Source organism: Gymnodraco acuticeps, unplaced genomic scaffold (genome assembly GCF_902827175.1).
Source record: "Gymnodraco acuticeps unplaced genomic scaffold, fGymAcu1.1, whole genome shotgun sequence".
NCBI classification, from domain to species: domain Eukaryota; kingdom Metazoa; phylum Chordata; class Actinopteri; order Perciformes; family Bathydraconidae; genus Gymnodraco; species Gymnodraco acuticeps.
The window spans coordinates 499,652-516,086 of NW_022990879.1; the positions used below are offsets into that span (position 1 = coordinate 499,652).

Here is a 16,435-nt window from a genome sequence, read left to right on the forward strand (position 1 = left end):
ATGGACTTTTTGTCTTTTAAGATATTTATAGCTTTGGATTTTATAAATGAATATGCACACACGTTTATAAAAGAGACATTTCTATTTCCACTCTTTGCATATTACTTTATAAAGTTTTAATCAGTTTTTGTTGCTTTAAAAAGTTATAATATGTCTATCTTTACCTGTAAGAAATGTGCTAAGGTCTGGGCGAGTCTGGGCTTCTTCTTCTCCAGTAACGTCCGCAGGCAGGACTCGACCGCGGCGTCTGTTGACCTTTGACCCTCCGGAGGTTTTTGCTCCGACTGCGAGTTCAGAAAGGCCCGGTGCAACTCCTGCAAAAAGATGTCAGACTAAAGTCACCCTCTCAACAGTCATGCTAATCCCCAAAACACAACATGTGAAATCATCTGCATGCACTCGGCCGGTTCGAACACACAGTACAATTGTGTCTCAGTCAATTAAATGGTTAAGCGTTTTATTATCTGGTTTCTACTATTTCATTTTCAACAGTAGACGCCGGTTGTTAAATTATTAAATGGTGAGAACCTTGAGGACAGTCTCTGGTATGTTTTCTGAGCCGAGTTCCTCCAGGAGCAGCAGGAACTCCAGCTCTCTCCTGACGTCCGGAGGAACCTGAAGAGGACAGTAAACAACAACAATTGTATATATGAACTTTATTCGTAAAGCATCTTAAAGGTCACCTATCATGCTATCTTTAGGCAATAGCATAGGTCTCAGATATATACAAATATAAAAAACATGTCTATGAAGTGTTTTGCTCAAAATACCAAACAGATCATTCTAGCCATGCCTCATATCTCTCTATTTCACTTCCTGTTTCAAAAGTGCTGATTTGGGGATAAAGCTTTAAAAAAAAAAGGAGGTTCTGAGCTCATGCGGGACCCGGCAGCTACTGTCTAAACTAAATGCTGCCGTGATGAAACGCCATATCATGGATTATCAAGGATTCTCTCTGAAATAGTCTGGAGCTCAAAGGCTTTCTCTCTTGCCGGTTATACCACAAGGTGAGTTCCTTTTTACTTCCTGCTTCTTCACACACATGCTCTCCAGTACAGGTTAGCTCTGAGTGTTAGCGATGCTAATGTAAACACCGACCATATTACGTCCAAAACAGTCGGGCATTGTTTCTGATAGCAACGTTTCTGATTGGGCCGTGGGTCCACATTTCAGATATTACGTCATATCGGACGCAAATCTGGATCAGCTCCGTTGTTGCCCGTTTTTAGAGATTTGGGTACGGAGGAAAAGAGAGAGGGTTTTATTTTCTGACGCTGCGTGAGTTCCCCGACACACCGGGGGGACATGTTGATGTATAAAAGACATCAACAAGTGCATTTTGCATGATAGGTCCCCTTTAAATACAGGAAATGCAGCTCGAAGTGCTTCAAACTTAAGGAAAATGAACATAAAAGAAAGGGATACAAATGCCATAATTAATGGAAAATAAGATGCAAAATAAAACACTTGATAAAAAAGCTCATTTACAGCATGAATCAATAATTGATAAACCAATAAAGAAACTGCAGCAGCTCTCTCTTACTCTTTTCTCATATGTTGTTCTACATCAGTGGTAAATATGTAGATGCATCATGTCAGTGTGTGGATTCTGTTTCAGGAGTATTTTCACACCGTTTCATAGCACGACATGTCTGCTTTTTAAAAAGCACAGGGCACATTTTCAAAACAGATTTCCTGATTCCAAGAACGATTTACTTCCAAATAAGATAACTCAAATACCAGAAATATAGTTTTAGTTTAACATGACCAAATAAAACAAAAGAGAGAGGGCTTGATTTGTATATATATTGATATTGATATTTGTATAGTGTTACCTGCTCGCCTGTCCATTTCTCCAACACCTGAAGCCAAAACCAAGCCAGTTTGTGCGGACTGCCCACAGACTCCCATCTGCAAAATAAACAGTCATTATTTTTGTTGCTTATAATATACAGCAACAAAAAAGTATACACACAATTGTAATATTAGGGGTTTTAGCAGACCTAATAACGAGGGGTGTCAAAATTAAATCAATCCGGATCGGCTTTAAGATCATTTTTAAATGTATGTTTTTATTTTTGAAAATCCTGATTAATAAAAACCATTTGCTCTTAAACATGTTATCATTTTACACTTACACTAGTGTACAATTATTACTGTATACACTTATATAGTAAACAACAGGAGGTCTTTAAAAAAAATAGTTTTTATAATTCCATTTAAATGTCTGCAAGAGCCTGGAAAAAGTGCTCAAAAGTGCTTTTTATGAGTTGAGTTAAATGTATTTGATCGTGCTAAATGTGCATATGATATCGCCCTCATCAATGCTCCAGGAAAAAGTGCTTCGTGTTAGATTTAAAAAATGCACACAAAACGAACACCCTTATGTCTTGTGATTGTGAACATGCAGCACTGTGACTCACTTTAAGTTGTACGGGTGGCTGACGATGGCTTTGATTATGTCTCGCAGTTTCTCTGAGAGCCCCCCCGTGGAGCTGACCAGCTGAGGGACGCAGGCGTTGGCCAGCTCCCACTCCCCGTGCTGCAGGCATCTCTTAAAATACTCAAACAGCTCCTGCAGGGAGGTCTCCGCCTCGCAGCCGAAGGGATGCATGACCACTGTCACCGAGACCCTCCTCCAATCCGCTCAGCCGTCACAAGTGCACACGCTCCGTCACTGCCATGAAGCCCAGGGGGAGACTGGAGCTTTGTTCACATGAAAAAGAGATAAGTAAAAAGTTCTGAGACAATAAGAACAATATCAAAGTAAAAGTCAACTTTATTGTCAATCTTTCAGTTTGTGTGTACTGTACAGACAGAGAGATCGAAATACCGTTTCCCACAATCCCGAATACAAAAATATATAAAATATGTATATCCTATATACACACACACACATTTATACATATGCACACATTAAGACCTAAATAAAAAGGTCAATATATACAAAATAACAGTCACTTCAAAATCTTTAATCCAAGGTACCTCCGGCCCCATTTGAAGCACTTGCAATTCAAAAGGTCTCATTTAAAAACTGTTGTAAATACTCAACTGCCTTTTCTCTCTTTTATTCTTTACACGTAAACACATTCATGTAGAATTTAAATAAACCCACTTTTAATGCATTTTATTCTTGTTTTGTTTTACAGCGTTAAAGCAAATTAATATGTATTTGATTGGTGTTTTTCGGTTGGCTACAAATGCATAGATTATTTGATTTTAAAGTCAATAATTATATATATCGTTAATTATTTGTCCTTAAATAATCATGCACAGAATTAGGGAGGAAAGACCAGATAAATAATGGACAGGAACAAATAATAATGATATAAATATATTCAATTAAATGCCAAAGTCAGTTAAATCATATTGATTCACAAGGGTTACAAATAAATACTCGCAACACCACAGTGGAAAACAAAACAACATAGCGGCTATATTGTGAGAGCATTAAAATGTTTAGGCTGGAGTTAAAATGTATGATTTCCGCCCCTTGACAGAAATGCAATGATTCCTTTATCCTAACCCACATGTGTCAAACTCAAGGCCCGGGGGCCAAATCAGGCCCTTGGTGGATTTAATGTCGGCCCGCAGGATAATTTCTAATTCCTATTAGATCTGGCCCGCCGGTATATTGCACGCACACCTTCACTCCATCCTGAGGGTCTCCTCCGCTCAGAGCCTGAGCCCAAACATTGATGACCTTGCACCCAAGATGAGATGCCAAGTATCTGAACTAGCATCACAGAGCAGCACTGAGTTTAATGGATGCTTCCTTCTGCACTTTCTCTCTCAGGACAACAGGGCATGTTTGGTTTCTCTTTGAGGGAATAGTTTTGTTGAAGCTGTTGTTGGCCTGTGGGAAAATGTACTCATAAGAAATGACTCTGGAAAAGCTGCAGATAGAGCCATAAGAAATGAATGCAGCTGATTATTTAATGTTTAATGTTGTTTTTAAATAGGCAATAATTTAAGCTTTGTTAGTTCCATGTTTAATATGTGCAATAAGTTCATTTCAATAAGTTCTGCAATAAACATTGAACCAGTCCGGCCCTCCACTAGTACCCATTTTCTAATGTTGGCCCACTGTGTATTTGAGTTTGACCCCCCTGTCCTAACCCTTTGTTTCATAAACATGGACACTCCTCTCAAATCACATTGAGCTGGTTCTCTGCTTATCTTTGCCTTTTATATAATAATAATAAACAGGAAGTTGTTTCTGGATAACCAGATTCTAAAGCTCTCATTAAGTTTGATACCTTTTACGAGTTGGATTAGTTTCAAATGTATTTCCTTATACTTCTACACACAATAAGTCCTGTTTCGCAGTAGTAAACAATATAACGTGTGTAGTGTTTGATTTTACATTTCCTCCAATTATTACAGTAATGCAGTACATGTACATGTTTTACAGCATACTTGATTATATTTGATCATTACCTAACACCTTTATGTATACAGAATTTGACAAACACACATATTTTTCGACACTTTCAGCTTCAAAATCTCTAATATAGGTTTGCTTTGTAAATGTAATACATGATTACAGAGGCAAACAAACATAATACAGAATGTAAGCCTATGCATAGAATATTTGAAACTCATTTTATTGAACTAGAGGATGTTGAAAGTCAATAAAAAACACATCGATCGACACATTTTTTTATTTAACCCAATGTATGTCTTGTTTTTCATCTGTACCTTTAATTGCCTGTGCAAACAAATAACGCAAGATACAAAATAAATAATAATAGATGTCTAGTGAGCTGCTGTAGTGACTTTAACTATTTAGTGAAATACACTTCTAAAATGTCAATATTTATCGTTTCTTCTCAGATTTGACAGCTGTCACAGGATAGCATTAGCATTAGCTTACATTCTTGCTGACTGGCTGAATGCGAAACATTAAGTTAGCTAACATCCTTAACAGACTTTAGAAACACACACACATCATGAACAAGTTAGCGAGTATTTAATAAAGTTACTTACTCATTTCTTTGTGTCGTTTTGCCCCAAAACGGAGGACTATTTACACTCCTGCTATCTCTGCTGTTGTGCTAGGAGGCTAGCTGCATGTTAGCGAAGGTCATGTGACCAAATCAGCTGATTGTCGAACCCCGATTGGTCAAAGGTTGGCACGAGGTGGGCGTTTTCTTCTGCTCCTGCTGCTTTTAGGGACTGTCGGAAACACCGCGATCCAAACAGGAGGACACAAAACAAACGGTGTATAACATCTGAGTTGTATTTAATTTGACAAACAGATGTCGGTAGGAGTATAAAAAATGCACTGTATTTCGAAGAATATATTTTACATTTTATTTATTTGTTAAATGTTATAGAATTAGGTACAAATTGTAATGCCAAAATCACGGATATAAATTCCTTCATTCAAATCTTACTTAAGCAGAGATGGAAGTACATTTACTCAAGTACAGTACTTAAGTACCATTCTGATGTACTTGTACTTTACTTGAGTATTTCCATGTTAAGCTACTTTGTACTTCTACTCCACTACAGTTCAGAGGTAAACGGTGTATACATTTAGTTACTTTACAGATCTGGATGAATGATGTGAAATATAATCAAGTGTTAAATCAGACTTTAGTTCCACCTGGAGTAAATTCACAAGCTACCCTGCAGTATACAAACTCATTCAAACTAGCTGCACCTTTACCAGCTTTGAGAACACTTTCATGATCAATCTTTATAAAACACATCATATATATTATTCTGAAATGGACCAATCTGCACAATGACTACTTTTACTGTCGCTACTTTCACTATATTTTGATGATAATACTTTTCTACTTTTACTTGAGGAACATTTTGAATGCAGGACTTTGACTGTAACAGAGTATTCCTACACTCTGGTACTTCTACTTTTACTCAAGTACAAGATCTGAGTACTTCTACTTTTACTCAAGTACAAATATTTGAGTACTTCTACTTTTATTTAAGGAGGAGAAAAATACAGTAATCTACTGGCAGGGTCAAATTGTACTTTCTGAAGTAATATTAAGGTACCAGTTTACGAGGTTTACTGTGACCAGTGAAGGCAGCATCAGGTGAAGGTTACGGTGTACGATACAACATGTGAAGCACGCTCACTGCAGACTGAAAGCAGCAACGAAGTAGCATTAACATGCAGAAAAATGATGAACCCACTCATGCACATCAGTGTTTAAAATCATCTTTAGCCCACTTTCCATCCACATAATCATAATTGAATTGGCACATCATGCATTTGCAGCCTGTAATATATCCCCCTTCCTGTCTCCCCTCCATTATCAATGCCAATTTGGGAGCCAGTCTCTATGACAACGTGGAGCAGGCGGGGTCTATTATCCAGAGTCTCAGTTGGCATCACGGCTGCAAACCTCCACACTGCATCACGCCCTGAGTGGAATGGAAGAACAGGACAAGAAAGAAAATGTACGTATTTAGCTCAGTATCATGCGTGTTATAACATGTCTGCAAAAAGTATTTATTGAATGTAGGATATGTGACTTACTGGAGGAAATACAGGCAGTTTAGTGCAGCTGAGTCACTGTTAAAGATGTGCATCAATGGAGCTTTTGTTCCCATCGGTGGCTGTGCTTTATTCTGCAGATTAAAACACCAGCATGCTGCATGATGAAGCAACAGCATGCGATATTAAAAGTGATTTTGATCGGTGGGCCTCTCCCTGTGTGAGATGTCTTTCTAACATCTCTTTTGTTTGGCAGGGGGAGTACAGCGGAGAGATAAAGGGAGGCATGCGGCCTTCAATGAAGCTGGTCGTTATGGGAATTATTAACTGTAAACCCAAGAGGTGAGTGCACACACCTGTTTTCCTTTTTGCAACAAAAAAAACCGGATTCTGCATTATTGATATGGCCTACTGTTGCATGACGTGGCAGCAGATTCAAGTGGTGGAAAGTACATGTACTCAAGTTTTGTGATTAATTACGTATAATTACACTTGAGGTGTTTGAGTATTTCGATGTATTCCTGTTATAATACATGCATTTACTTGGTATGTCCCCTCTGGATTTATTACACAGTATTAAAAAAGTAATATAGAATTAGCTCCAAATTGACAAACATTAAAATGTTCTTACATGATGTACCTATGTATTTGACAATAACAGAATAGTATAATATTCAATAATAATGTAATAGCATTCTGTGAAAAGAGCCATTCTGCATACTGAGTACTTTTTTATTTAGTTGATAATACTTATGTACTTTTAAATAAATAACTTTGACTTGTAATGGAGATTTGTTGACTGCAGTATTTCATTTTTTACTTTCTTGAAAGGTGAAGTAAGTTACTGACTTTCTATTCAATCTGAATTGTACAGCGCTGTCAGCTGTGTTTTAGTTGCATGTGCCAACCACCAGATATATGTCCCGTTTGGAAAAGACTCTCTGTAGTGCCAGTGTGTTTCCTAATTATAGTTAAGTATGTGGATGTGGTGGGAAATCTGCAAAATCCCATGAAACCTAAAGAGTCACACTGGGATATATTTAGTTGATAACATCAGTCGGCTCATTACTCATTCAGTCATCAGTCAAAGAATCCAGTAAATGATGGCAGTGAGGCTGCACAAAATAAACAGTCCTAAAATGAACTCTGATGCAGAACTTTTTCTATGTCAAGACACTTATTTATAGCTGCAGAAACATCAGGAGGGTTTTAAGGACAAGTAGTCTTCAGGCCATTTCCCTGAACACTTTATTTAACATGACAAGCATTTCATCTGCATTGTATTTCTCTTTCTAATAAGAGATTATTTAATCATGTGTTGCAAAAAACTTGTGCTTTATCATCTTGGTACTCGGATCAAGTTCAAATCAGATGCATCTGACCAACAATTTACCCAGAATTACACGATCTTCTGCGAAAAAAAAGATTTAAAATGCTTTTTTATTAAACAGTCATTTTGTTATTTTGTCTTCTACTTTAAAGAGTCCTCTCCTGCTGATGTTCAGGTGTATATCAGTATGCAGTGTCTCTACTTTAAAGAGTCCTCTCCTGCTGATGTTCAGGTGTATATCAGTATGTAGTGTCTCTACTTTAAAGAGTCCTCTCCTGCTGATGTTCAGGTGTATATCAGTATGTAGTGTCTCTACTTTAAAGAGTCCTCTCCTGCTGATGTTCAGGTGTATATCAGTATGTAGTGTCTCTACTTTAAAGAGTCCTCTCCTGCTGATGTTCAGGTGTATATCAGTATGCAGTGTCTCTACTTTAAAGAGTGCTCTCCTGCTGATGTTCAGGTGTATATCAGCATGTAGTGTCTCTACTTTAAAGAGTCCTCTCCTGCTGATGTTCAGGTGTATATCAGTATGTTGTGTCTCTACTTTAAAGAGTCCTCTCCTGCTGATGTTCAGGTGTATATCAGTATGTAGTGTCTCTACTTTAAAGAGTCCTCTCCTGCTGATGTTCAGGTGTATATCAGTATGTAGTGTCTCTACTTTAAAGAGTCCTCTCCTGCTGATGTTCAGGTGTATATCAGTATGCATGTGTCTCTACTTTAAAGAGTGCTCTCCTGCTGATGTTCAGGTGTATATCAGTATGTAGTGTCTCTACTTTAAAGAGTCCTCTCCTGCTGATGTTCAGGTGTATATCAGTATGCAGTGTCTCTACTTTAAAGAGTGCTCTCCTGCTGATGTTCAGGTGTATATCAGTATGTAGTGTCTCTACTTTAAAGAGTCCTCTCCTGCTGATGTTCAGGTGTATATCAGTATGTAGTGTCTCTACTTTAAAGAGTCCTCTCCTGCTGATGTTCAGGTGTATATCCGTATGCAGTGTCTCTACTTTAAAGAGTGCTCTCCTGCTGATGTTCAGGTGTATATCAGTATGTAGTGTCTCTACTTTAAAGAGTCCTCTCCTGCTGATGTTCAGGTGTATATCAGTATGCAGTGTCTCTACTTTAAAGAGTGCTCTCCTGCTGATGTTCAGGTGTATATCAGTATGTAGTGTATCTACTTTAAAGAGTCCTCTCCTGCTGATGTTCAGGTGTATATCAGTATGTAGTGTCTCTACTTTAAAGAGTCCTCTCCTGCTGATGTTCAGGTGTATATCCGTATGCAGTGTCTCTACTTTAAAGAGTGCTCTCCTGCTGATGTTCAGGTGTATATCAGTATGTAGTGTCTCTACTTTAAAGAGTCCTCTCCTGCTGATGTTCAGGTGTATATCAGTATGTAGTGTCTCTACTTTAAAGAGTCCTCTCCTGCTGATGTTCAGGTGTATATCAGTATGCAGTGTCTCTACTTTAAAGAGTCCTCTCCTGCTGATGTTCAGGTGTATATCAGCATGTAGTGTCTCTACTTTAAAGAGTCCTCTCCTGCTGATGTTCAGGTGTATATCAGTATGTAGTGTCTCTACTTTAAAGAGTGCTCTCCTGCTGATGTTCAGGTGTATATCAGTATGCAGTGTCTCTACTTTAAAGAGTGCTCTCCTGCTGATGTTCAGGTGTATATCAGTGTGTAGTGTCTCTACTTTAAAGAGTCCTCTCCTGCTGATGTTCAGGTGTATATCAATATGTAGTGTCTCTACTTTAAAGAGTCCTCTCCTGCTGATGTTCAGGTGTATATCAGTGTGTAGTGTCTCTACTTTAAAGAGTCCTCTCCTGCTGATGTTCAGGTGTATATCAGTATGTAGTGTCTCTACTTTAAAGAGTCCTCTCCTGCTGATGTTCAGGTGTATATCAGTATGTAGTGTCTCTACTTTAAAGAGTCCTCTCCTGCTGATGTTCAGGTGTATATCAGTATGTAGTGTCTCTACTTTAAAGAGTGCTCTCCAGCTGATGTTCAGGTGTATATTAGTATGCAGTGTCTCTACTTTAAAGAGTGCTCTCCTGCTGATGTTCAGGTCAGTATGTAGTGTATCTACTTTAAAGAGTCCTCTCCTGCTGATGTTCAGGTGTATATCAGTATGTAGTGTCTCTACTTTAAAGAGTCCTCTCCTGCTGATGTTCAGGTGTATATCCGTATGCAGTGTCTCTACTTTAAAGAGTGCTCTCCTGCTGATGTTCAGGTGTATATCAGTATGTAGTGTCTCTACTTTAAAGAGTCCTCTCCTGCTGATGTTCAGGTGTATATCAGTATGCAGTGTCTCTACTTTAAAGAGTGCTCTCCTGCTGATGTTCAGGTGTATATCAGTATGTAGTGTCTCTACTTTAAAGAGTCCTCTCCTGCTGATGTTCAGGTGTATATCAGTATGTAGTGTCTCTACTTTAAAGAGTCCTCTCCTGCTGATGTTCAGGTGTATATCCGTATGCAGTGTCTCTACTTTAAAGAGTGCTCTCCTGCTGATGTTCAGGTGTATATCAGTATGTAGTGTCTCTACTTTAAAGAGTCCTCTCCTGCTGATGTTCAGGTGTATATCAGTATGTAGTGTCTCTACTTTAAAGAGTCCTCTCCTGCTGATGTTCAGGTGTATATCAGTATGCAGTGTCTCTACTTTAAAGAGTCCTCTCCTGCTGATGTTCAGGTGTATATCAGCATGTAGTGTCTCTACTTTAAAGAGTCCTCTCCTGCTGATGTTCAGGTGTATATCAGTATGCAGTGTCTCTACTTTAAAGAGTGCTCTCCTGCTGATGTTCAGGTGTATATCAGTATGCAGTGTCTCTACTTTAAAGAGTCCTCTCCTGCTGATGTTCAGGTGTATATCAGTGTGTAGTGTCTCTACTTTAAAGAGTCCTCTCCTGCTGATGTTCAGGTGTATATCAATATGTAGTGTCTCTACTTTAAAGAGTCCTCTCCTGCTGATGTTCAGGTGTATATCAGTGTGTAGTGTCTCTACTTTAAAGAGTCCTCTCCTGCTGATGTTCAGGTGTATATCAGTATGTAGTGTCTCTACTTTAAAGAGTCCTCTCCTGCTGATGTTCAGGTGTATATCAGTATGTAGTGTCTCTACTTTAAAGAGTCCTCTCCTGCTGATGTTCAGGTGTATATCAGTATGTAGTGTCTCTACTTTAAAGAGTCCTCTCCTGCTGATGTTCAGGTGTATATCCGTATGCAGTGTCTCTACTTTAAAGAGTGCTCTCCTGCTGATGTTCAGGTGTATATCAGTATGTAGTGTCTCTACTTTAAAGAGTCCTCTCCTGCTGATGTTCAGGTGTATATCAGTATGTAGTGTCTCTACTTTAAAGAGTCCTCTCCTGCTGATGTTCAGGTGTATATCAGTATGCAGTGTCTCTACTTTAAAGAGTCCTCTCCTGCTGATGTTCAGGTGTATATCAGCATGTAGTGTCTCTACTTTAAAGAGTCCTCTCCTGCTGATGTTCAGGTGTATATCAGTATGCAGTGTCTCTACTTTAAAGAGTGCTCTCCTGCTGATGTTCAGGTGTATATCAGTATGCAGTGTCTCTACTTTAAAGAGTGCTCTCCTGCTGATGTTCAGGTGTATATCAGTGTGTAGTGTCTCTACTTTAAAGAGTCCTCTCCTGCTGATGTTCAGGTGTATATCAATATGTAGTGTCTCTACTTTAAAGAGTCCTCTCCTGCTGATGTTCAGGTGTATATCAGTGTGTAGTGTCTCTACTTTAAAGAGTCCTCTCCTGCTGATGTTCAGGTGTATATCAGTATGTAGTGTCTCTACTTTAAAGAGTCCTCTCCTGCTGATGTTCAGGTGTATATCAGTATGTAGTGTCTCTACTTTAAAGAGTCCTCTCCTGCTGATGTTCAGGTGTATATCAGTATGTAGTGTCTCTACTTTAAAGAGTCCTCTCCTGCTGATGTTCAGGTGTATATCAGTATGCAGTGTCTCTACTTTAAAGAGTGCTCTCCTGCTGATGTTCAGGTGTATATCAGTATGTAGTGTCTCTACTTTAAAGAGTCCTCTCCTGCTGATGTTCAGGTGTATATCAGTATGTAGTGTCTCTACTTTAAAGAGTCCTCTCCTGCTGATGTTCAGGTGTATATCCGTATGCAGTGTCTCTACTTTAAAGAGTGCTCTCCTGCTGATGTTCAGGTGTATATCAGTATGTAGTGTCTCTACTTTAAAGAGTCCTCTCCTGCTGATGTTCAGGTGTATATCAGTATGCAGTGTCTCTACTTTAAAGAGTGCTCTCCTGCTGATGTTCAGGTGTATATCAGTATGTAGTGTCTCTACTTTAAAGAGTCCTCTCCTGCTGATGTTCAGGTGTATATCAGTATGTAGTGTCTCTACTTTAAAGAGTCCTCTCCTGCTGATGTTCAGGTGTATATCCGTATGCAGTGTCTCTACTTTAAAGAGTGCTCTCCTGCTGATGTTCAGGTGTATATCAGTATGTAGTGTCTCTACTTTAAAGAGTCCTCTCCTGCTGATGTTCAGGTGTATATCAGTATGTAGTGTCTCTACTTTAAAGAGTCCTCTCCTGCTGATGTTCAGGTGTATATCAGTATGCAGTGTCTCTACTTTAAAGAGTCCTCTCCTGCTGATGTTCAGGTGTATATCAGCATGTAGTGTCTCTACTTTAAAGAGTCCTCTCCTGCTGATGTTCAGGTGTATATCAGTATGCAGTGTCTCTACTTTAAAGAGTGCTCTCCTGCTGATGTTCAGGTGTATATCAGTATGCAGTGTCTCTACTTTAAAGAGTCCTCTCCTGCTGATGTTCAGGTGTATATCAGTGTGTAGTGTCTCTACTTTAAAGAGTCCTCTCCTGCTGATGTTCAGGTGTATATCAATATGTAGTGTCTCTACTTTAAAGAGTCCTCTCCTGCTGATGTTCAGGTGTATATCAGTGTGTAGTGTCTCTACTTTAAAGAGTCCTCTCCTGCTGATGTTCAGGTGTATATCAGTATGTAGTGTCTCTACTTTAAAGAGTCCTCTCCTGCTGATGTTCAGGTGTATATCAGTATGTAGTGTCTCTACTTTAAAGAGTCCTCTCCTGCTGATGTTCAGGTGTATATCAGTATGTAGTGTCTCTACTTTAAAGAGTCCTCTCCTGCTGATGTTCAGGTGTATATCAGTATGTAGTGTCTCTACTTTAAAGAGTCCTCTCCTGCTGATGTTCAGGTGTATATCAGTTTCAGGCAGTGGGTGTGTGGGAGAGAAACTCCCTATGGACGGAACACAGGGATTTTAGCCTCTACAGACCATTTACATGCACTAAAACCTTTAGAACACACTACAGGAGAGGGAAAACCCCCAAAAGCTGAATAGTGCCTCTTTCAAGTGAATGCCTTATTAATGTAAACAGCTGTGATTTACACCAGAAGATGTCACTGTTCTACAGAGAATCCACATTTTTCTTAAATGCAATGTTCTGTTTTCCTTCCCTGCAGCATGGAGGTGGTTCTGTCCTGCGCTCCTCAGGAGGAAGAGGAGGAGGCGGATGTGGGTCTCCAGCTGAAGGTGAGCTTCACGGAGAAGACCGTGCAGAGAAACGCTCGTGTGGCCGGGAAGTGGGGACGGCCTGAAACTACACTTTCATACTTTCCCTTTGCAGCCGGAGAATCCTTCAAGGTACGTTTATAACCTCTGATATTTGTACAAGCCTAAGTAATGGCAGGTGTAAAGTAACTAAGTACATATACCCAAGTACTGTACCTAAGTACAATGTTTAGGTACTTAAAGGTGGGGTAGGTAAGTTTGAGAAACCGGCTCGAGATACACTTTTTGTTATATTCCATGGAATGCTCTTAACATCCCGATCGCAATGAATATCTGAAGTGCTTTGACAAAAAATCCATAAAAAAATGTCATCTGTGGAAGCGCTGTAAAAAGCTCGACCAATCATCTGAGCCGGCCCGGCTAAAGTAACTGGATGGCCTACCTGCCTGTCAGCCTTCCATCTGTGCACTAACTTATCTCGTGCCCTCATTGGTCATGTGCGCGTTCGTGTGTGTTGGAGGAGGGGCTCTGTAAGGAAGTGGCAGATTTTTTCCGGTTGTGTATTTTCAAATTCTAGCGCACTCGAGCTGGTTTCAAAATGACCTACCCCACCTTTAAGTACAGTACTTGAGTATTTCCATATTATGCTACTTCATACTTCTCCTACAATTCAGAGGTAAAGGTTAATTACTCCACTACATGTATTTAATCCCTTTAGTTACTTTACAGATGTGGATGAATGATGTGAAATATAATCAAGTGTTGAATCAGACTTTAGTTCCACCTGGAGTAAATCCACCAGCTACCCTGCAGTATACAAAGTCATTCAAACAGCTGCACCTTCACCAGCTTTGAGAACACTTTCATGATCAATCATTATAAAACACATCATATATATTATTCTGAAATGGACCAATGTGCACAATGACTGCTTTTACTGTCGCTACTTTCACTATATTTTGATGAGAATACTTTTCTACTTTTACTTGAGGAACATTTTGAATGCAGGACTTTTACTGTAACAGAGTATTCCTACACTCTGGTACTTCTACTTTTACTCAAGTACAAGATCTGAGTTCTTCTCCCACCTCTGAACCAATGCACTTAAAGTATCAAAAGGTGAAGTACTCATTATGCAGAATGATCCCTGTCAGTGTTGCATTAATGCATTGAACAGAGGTTAAGATAATACCTACTTCAACAATGGAATATACAATAAATATGGCAAATAAAATATTGCAAAACAGCTTACAACTTCTTCCTCTAGCAATTCAATATACTTAAGCTATTATTGTAATGCCTTGTGTGTGTAAACCTGATCTGATCGTTTTTTTCCCAATTAAAACATTGTTAGTGAGGAATCAGCTCTGCCAACACTGACACAATCTGTCTACACTGCCTGTGTTTTAATATGTTCTTTTTGTTGTATTTGTTTTGTTTTGTTGTTCTGTTTTGTCTTTTTATCAACATTTCCAGTACTGTATGTTGCATGTTTTTATTTTATTGTATTTACTTTTTTTTTCTTTAGGGTGACTTAAAAAATCTGTCCAGGGACTACAGATGAAAAATAGCCTCTGTGCTAACTCTGGCACATTTACAGAAATGTTGATTAATGTTCAAATAAATAAATATTCTCCGCTCTTCCCTTTTCTTCAGATGGAGATTGTGTGTGAGCACCAGCAGTTTCGTATTTTAATAGACGGCCAGCCTCTGTGTGGTTTCACCCACCGTGCCCTCCCGCTCGCCTCCCTCACCGCCTTACACGTCTCCGGAGACCTGCAGCTCACCAAGGTGGCTTAGCACTAACGAAGAAGAATGAGGACAGTAAACATACATTTAGCGACTTTTTGGAGTGAAAAATTAGCCCTTTATGGGAAAAACAAAGTGACACCTGCCTCGTAATCACGTGTAAAAGTGCCTTCACTAGATTACCTGTCAGGGACTTAACGACTGAATGTCTTAAAACAGACTGAGGAATGTGATTCGTGCTCTAAACTGAAATATATTTCCCCCTTTCCTGATTAAAAATGATTAGGGACACGTGCATTTTTCAAAAGATATGACCAAAAGGGATTTTTTTTTTTTTTAGTTCAGAGATTACAGTCAAAATTCTGTTTTTAAAGTCAACTTTCTGAGTAAAAAAATCAACATTTTGAGAAAAAAAGTCAGAATTCTGAGATTAAAAACCCAATTCAATTCAGAGAAATTCAGAAATCTGAGATCAAATCCTGAATTCCGAGAAAATAATTGAATCTTGTGGAAAAAAAGTCTGAATACTGGGAACATTTCTTCACACTGAATCCTAGAAATCTGAAAAAAAAGTCAGAATTTGGGAGAAAATCTGAATTCTTCCAGGAATCCTAACTTTTTTTCACATAATTCCGACTTTGATCTCAAAATTCCACCAAAAATGCATTCACTTTTGGTCACATCTAAAAAAAATATTCACATGTGGTCATCATGCGTTTAACTTTAAATCCAAAAATGGATTTCTCTGGGGTTAAACTCTGAAAGCACTTACGTTTACGAGCGCCTGCATGACGATGAACGTTTCTGGACTGATTGTAACTCTGTGCCCAAACGAGTTCTGTAACAGGTGTCATAATAATATTGTAATTTAGCCTTAGTGCATGTTAGTGATACACACAGTTACAAAAAAGAAGCCCTGATAATTTCCTAAAACTGCTGTATGATTAATTTCCAAAAGTGCATTTGTTGTAGGTTTCCCATTTGATATATAACCGGCTCTGGATACTGTATACATTAGTACTTTTTATTATTGGATCATTATCACTTTTGCAAAGCTGTGTGTACTTTTCTTTAACCCTTAGCACTTTTTAAATGAATGTTTCATATTGACTTCACGCCAATAAATCACCTTTTGTTGATTTATTTTGTTGTTTTTCTGCTTTGTTGTTCACTCACTGTGCAGCGTCATAGATTTCTGAGGTGTCACTCATGATTTCAACTGGAATCATGCTGTAATCTGAGTCATGCAGATGCAGTCTGGGCTTGGTTGGAGAGTGGGAGTGCCTGTCTGTGATTGTGATAAATATCTCCTGAGGCTTTTCTTGTCTCTGCCTGCACCTTTTCCGCGTGTCAGGTCATTTGCTGACAGAAATGTACAACATC

The 16,435-nt window shown here is 38.8% G+C and overlaps 2 protein-coding genes across 2 annotated transcripts in view; one reads left to right on the forward strand and one right to left on the reverse strand.

The window, feature by feature from the left end:
• zfyve26 (zinc finger, FYVE domain containing 26) overlaps positions 1–5,108 on the reverse strand; it is a 67,167-nt gene extending 62,059 nt beyond the window's left edge. Inside the window, 5 exon segments of the mRNA XM_034233403.1 lie at positions 165–314; positions 529–615; positions 1,836–1,911; positions 2,424–2,706; positions 4,990–5,108. Coding sequence (XP_034089294.1) covers positions 165–314; positions 529–615; positions 1,836–1,911; positions 2,424–2,614 — 504 coding nt within the window. The 5' untranslated portion in view covers positions 2,615–2,706; positions 4,990–5,108.
• Positions 5,109–6,324: 1,216 nt separating this feature from the next.
• On the forward strand, positions 6,325–16,196 carry si:ch211-10a23.2 (uncharacterized protein LOC567812 homolog). The gene is made up of 4 exons (XM_034233410.1): positions 6,325–6,432; positions 6,726–6,811; positions 13,255–13,435; positions 14,960–16,196. The coding sequence occupies exons 1-4, from the start codon at positions 6,406–6,408 to the stop codon at positions 15,101–15,103; spliced, it is 438 nt and encodes a 145-aa protein (XP_034089301.1). The 5' UTR covers positions 6,325–6,405; the 3' UTR covers positions 15,104–16,196.
• Positions 16,197–16,435: the final 239 nt, after the last annotated feature.

Bases quoted from the DNA above. Each gene is read 5' to 3' on its own strand.
- si:ch211-10a23.2 (XM_034233410.1), top strand. From the start codon at position 6,406: ATGGAAGAACAGGACAAGAAAGAAAAT. The intron at 6,433-6,725 runs GTACGTATTTAG...TTTGTTTGGCAG, and splicing joins AACAGGACAAGAAAGAAAAT to GGGGAGTACAGCGGAGAGAT. The intron at 13,436-14,959 runs GTACGTTTATAA...CCTTTTCTTCAG, and splicing joins CAGCCGGAGAATCCTTCAAG to ATGGAGATTGTGTGTGAGCA.